The sequence below is a fragment of the Haliaeetus leucocephalus genome, unplaced genomic scaffold, assembly GCF_000737465.1.
Source record: "Haliaeetus leucocephalus isolate CR32 unplaced genomic scaffold, Haliaeetus_leucocephalus-4.0 Scaffold1007, whole genome shotgun sequence".
Classification (NCBI taxonomy): domain Eukaryota; kingdom Metazoa; phylum Chordata; class Aves; order Accipitriformes; family Accipitridae; genus Haliaeetus; species Haliaeetus leucocephalus.
The window spans coordinates 2,753,458-2,758,555 of record NW_010973443.1 but is presented as its reverse complement, the minus strand read 5'-3'; the positions used below and the strand labels follow the sequence as shown (position 1 = coordinate 2,758,555).

At 40.8% G+C, this 5,098-nt stretch overlaps 1 protein-coding gene across 2 annotated transcripts; it reads right to left on the bottom strand.

Moving 5' to 3' along the window:
- Positions 1-290: 290 nt before the first annotated feature.
- ZBTB14 (zinc finger and BTB domain containing 14) lies at positions 291-3,464 on the bottom strand. Of its 2 annotated transcripts, XM_010584841.1 has the most exons (3): positions 3,384-3,464; positions 1,918-2,916; positions 291-361 (listed from the first exon to the last, which is right to left on the bottom strand). In XM_010584841.1, exons 1-3 carry the CDS (start codon positions 3,384-3,386, stop codon positions 338-340), a joined length of 1,026 nt encoding a protein of 341 aa, XP_010583143.1. In that variant the 5' UTR covers positions 3,387-3,464; the 3' UTR covers positions 291-337. The 2 variants fall into 2 exon arrangements, with proteins under 2 accessions (XP_010583143.1, XP_010583142.1); XM_010584840.1 differs by lacking the exon at positions 291-361 and having other exon boundaries at positions 660-2,916.
- Between the last annotated feature and the right edge of the window lie 1,634 nt (positions 3,465-5,098).

Here is a 5,098-nt window from a genome sequence, read left to right as displayed (position 1 = left end):
TAACAGTTCCGAAAACACTATTTTCAATTTCTATTTAGAAAAGCAAGATGTGATCTACTACACAGTAACTTACCAGAAACTGGTCTAACACTTTCATATGCTATAGGTATCGCAAGTGACCAACATTATCCAAACATGTGCCCAAGAGTGTGGTTTTTTCCCCATTCCAACTTCAAATGAAGTTTTGACAACAGTTGTAGTATTTACAAATTTAAAATAAAGGCTTGATATCCCTTTGAATTACATTACCACTGTTACTGAGTCTTCTCGTGTTGACTACACGTAGCAGACTGCAATCCAAAGACCACTTTGTTGACTCTGTGAGTTAACAGTTAAATTAGCAGCATCTACCCCAGCTCATCTGAAAAAAAGAACGGGCAACTCTAAGTAACAGACTATTAGTGAACACTGATTCTGGTTCAATTATGACTGAAGTCACTCACTGAAGCCTTCCTCTTGCTGAGAGGTGGTATGTCAGAAGGCGGAAATTTTTAAACTTGAACGGGACCTATTAGCTGATATGACCAGCTAGGACACAAAACCCAGCCTGACCACTGTGGGCAGTTATGCGATGGCCTGTGGCTGTGCTCTGCAACTCCAGAGGTCTGGCAGTGACACCCGGTCACTCATCAGCACAGCTAATACTCCTGCACTGCCAGTACCTGTGCTAGGTTAGGTGAACTGAAAGCTGCAGAATAAAACCTACAGCCTCAGGCTGTATTAGCTTTAACTAATTTCTACTGGGTCAGAGTAAGGAACATGTCTCCTTCTCCATGCTGCACCCTTTTTCCTGTGTGGCTCTGTCCCGTCTTCAGGGGCCTGCATAAGAGTGAACACAGAAACAAACAAGGCAGACTCTTTTTCCCACAGAAGGGACTGGTGAATGCCACGACCCTTTTGCTTTGGCAGCCGGGACCACTGTGAATAATGCAGTTTTTTCAGGAAAGCAAGTATTTCATTAAACTTGCCACCTTGATTAAAATAAAAGGATATCTGAGGGAATAGAATAAGAAGCAATTTCATTTTGATCACCGTCCCCCCCTTACACTCTGTTGTACCAACCTCTAGCACCTACATTAGGTGAAAAAAGGAGGAATTACAAAGCTTAGGGAATCAACATCTGTTTCTCAAAAACTGTAGGTATAACACCTTCACAATTATGAAAACCAAGTATTTCCTTTCCACATTTGTTATTTTCTGAGATCTCAGCATTTTCAAACAAAACTCACTGATTTCGATGTCGACATTGTATGCAGTATTCCATACTGGATGAAACAAAACATCAGCTGGTGATGATTCCTGTTTTATAGAGAACTTGATCATATTCTCAAATTAAATCAGGTATTAGTGCATTATACTGCTAATGACAACAAAACTATTTCATATTCAAAGAATACCCATCTCTGAAATATTTTAAAATACCTAACCAAGCAATGCTATGTGTTCCTATGTAGCATTCAATTCCTCTAAAAATATGTTTTCTTGAAAAGATAATTCTCAGTCTAAACGTATACCAACAATAGATTGTGTTCAATTTAATTTCTTATATTACTTCTGATAAAGTTCCTGCTTTTAACTACAAGCTATAGTTTCTAATTGCTGCTCTGCTTCAGCAGCCATAGCTGCTGCCTGTAACTGTTCTGTTTCACTTTGGATGGAATTGGCTGTAGTAACTTGTTTTCTTTCACTGTGCATATTGTTCTCATGCCTTTTTAGATCAGATGCTTTAGCAAATGCTTTAGTGCAGGAACTGCAGACAAAAGGTTTCTCTCCTCGATGTCTTCTTTCATGGTCTTTGAGGTGGGACTTGTGCTTGAAAGCTTTATCACACATATGGCATGCAAACGGCCTCTCATTACTGTGAACCCTTTCGTGCTTTTTTAGATCTGGTGCACGAATAAAAGACTTTCCACATACCTCACAACTGTAAGGCTTGTAACCTGTGTGTATTTTCAGGTGCTCTTTCAAATGAGCTTGCGTGGTAAAGCCCTTTGTACACATTTCACAAACAAATGGTCTATCAGCAGTGTGTAGCTTTTCATGTTTTCTCAATCGCGCTTCATCAGAAAAGGTCTTACCACAAGCCTGACATACAATGTGTTCCCTGTGACCATAAAGCAAATACTCAAACTTCATATCCCCAGCTGCTGTGGTCCAGCCTGGTGTCTGTTCATCTTTCACTTCACTTATGCCATCATTAAATGTCAAAGCCTGAGGGGTCTGAGATCCTAAGTCTTTTGATTCAGTTGTTTCCATAGGCTCTACTTCTTGGCCATAGCAGTTTACTTTTCGAACTTCTTCGCTTCCCAACTCTTTCAGAATTGCCTCTTGCACTCTCAGGGTAGTGGTAGGTGATTTTCCATCTTCCTGACTTGGGGGAGTTCCTTCCACCGTCACATCTGATGGACTGTCATCATGATCTCCAATTTCTTCCACCTCATCATCTTGGGTATCATTAGGTTCCCCCATAGGACGGTTTATTTTTAGACAGTACTTGCTCTTGGACTGTGTGTTTTCTTCAGGACTAGATACATCACGTTTTTGAGAGCAGAGTTTATCCAGAAATCGAATACCAAGAATCTGGCCTGAAGACATCATCAAATTTACATCCTCTTTCTTAACAGAAATCTTTGCAGTATACATGTAATTGAGAACTTCCTCAAAAATATCAGAACGAAGAAAATCTATTTCTATTACTGATGAACTATCAACTTCCAGTTTTTTGAAAAGCTTTTTGAAGTAGGTACTGCAGGCAGCAAGCACGCACCTATGTGCTCTGAATTTAACATCTTCAACCACGATAGCTATGTCACAAAATTCTCCTTCCAAACGTTGTTCATTTAATGTTTTCAGGAACACAGTTTTGTGATCGTCATCATTATATTTAATGGTTTCAGACATACTGATGAAAAACTCCTGTAAAATGACATGGGAAAGTTTTGTAATTTTTATAAATTGTCTCACTCATAAAATCCCAACAGCTGATGTCATTTACACACTAAAAGAATTGCCAAATATTTTTTTTTGCTTAATATGACCAGAAAAAGCCTTTCAGCTGATAAAAGCATTACTCTTAAAATTCTTTTAAAATTGTGAATACATAAAGGTCTTTCCCTAGGTTATATGCTTTACAGAACACATAGTGATTTATAAAGGATAATTATTCGTACCAATATATTAAATTATTCAAATATTTATTGATTCAGTTACCCAAAATGAAAACTATCTCTGTGAAGTTGCAATTCCCAATAAATGTATGATCCAACTGCAGTAGAAGTCATTCTTATAGCTAAAAGAAATACTAATACTAAAAAATGTATAAGAAATACTCTAAATTTGTCAGCATAACAAACCAAATGTGAAATATCACATATAAGCCTTACCATGAACAATGCAGGAAATTTTCTGAACAAATGATGATTAAGTATTTGACAGATGATTAGCCCTTACAATGGGCTACCTTCAGCCTGAAAGACAGGAAGATAATAACATTTTAAGAAATGATAAAATCGATTCCAGAAATTGTTTTAAATTTGTGTGTTTAAACACAGCATTTTCAATTATTTAAAATTATACAAAATGCACTGTTAAAATACCCAGTTATTTTGACTGGTTCTACAGATAGATGACTGTATAAATTGATCTGATAGCACTGTTGTCATAAACCATGTGTTCACTTTCCTCTGGCTACTTCACTTCCCTGACTCCACTTTCCTGTAGTTTGCACTACATCTAAAAGTCTGAAAAACGTCTACAGGAACCAACAGTGTTAACCCAGCAAGCAACTCATCAAAAAGGTGATTAGTTCTTCTGCTGAATTAGTGTGGTGGGCAAGCCTAGTGGCGGGTCTGGCAAGCAGACCAAGCATTCCAAAGGACAGCAGACTGGGCTGTGGATGGATGCACATCCAGGACCAGGGAAAGACACCATGGATACCAGACCACCACCAACAAAGATACTTGAACGGCAGAAAGAAAATGCAAAACACGTAATTTAAACTATTAAATCCCAATCTCCCACAGGCATCTAATTGTGACAGAAGCAGGAAATGCAGTGAAGAAGAGGGAAATTTAATATTTGGTTCAGAACAAATCCTCCATTGCCTGGCACAGAGCTACTGGGAACTCCTTTCCTAATTTATCCTGGACCATATACGAAACGGAAGCAGACAACAGGTAGGCGACTTCCCTTCTTGGTGCTGGGTGTTTAAAATGGTATGGGAATGCTTGACTCCCTCCAAACACCTTTGCAGGTCTGGCATCTCAGCATACAGTACCACCGGCTACAAAAGAAACTTGAGGAAAACCAAAATTCTTTTCTTGGTCCCTAATAATCAGATGTTGAGATAGCCAGATAGGAAGCGCATAAATATTTGAAATACACAAAAAGAAAACGAAACCAAGAAATGCTGTGTATTTTTCTGGGCTGTCGGGGTCTACCGTCCCAGGAAAACATAACAGTCCAGCACCAAAGAGGACAGGACAAACCTATTTCAACAGGATCCATTTAGAGTTCTTCGCAAGCTGGGAAAAACGCTGCTTTCTTTTTAAGCAAACAGCAAAACGTTACTGCTAATGATCTAGCAGCAATCCCACCCTGTTTTGTTAAACAATATGGAATTTTGCTGCCATTCTGTTGGGACTTACTAAGCGAGAACCAATTATAGGAGAAGTAATTGGCTGAAGACAGTGTCGCTGAGTACACAGGGGTGCGCAGCAGTTGGTGACAGAAACAAAGGTACTGCTCTGCGAGTGGAGCACGGTAGGCACTTGACCAGAGTACCTCCAACACGGACTAAAGGCAGGGGAAACTCCCACTGCCACCGGGTCACCGCTTCCGCGGGGTAATTCTAATTATACACATAGCCCCCCGCACGCATTTTACACTGCCTTTACCACCACAGGCATGGGGGGCGGGGGGAGTATGTCTGGGGTTGTAACTGTTCGTGCAGCTCCTGCCGCCGCCGCCGCCGCCCGAGACACGCTCGGTGCCTCGCCGCGCTGGCGCGCACAGCTGCGAAGGCGTGCGCACTGCCGCGGCGCCAACTGCCGTGCCCGTGGCCGCAGAGCCAGCCGGGCGCACGCCCGCTCCATGCACC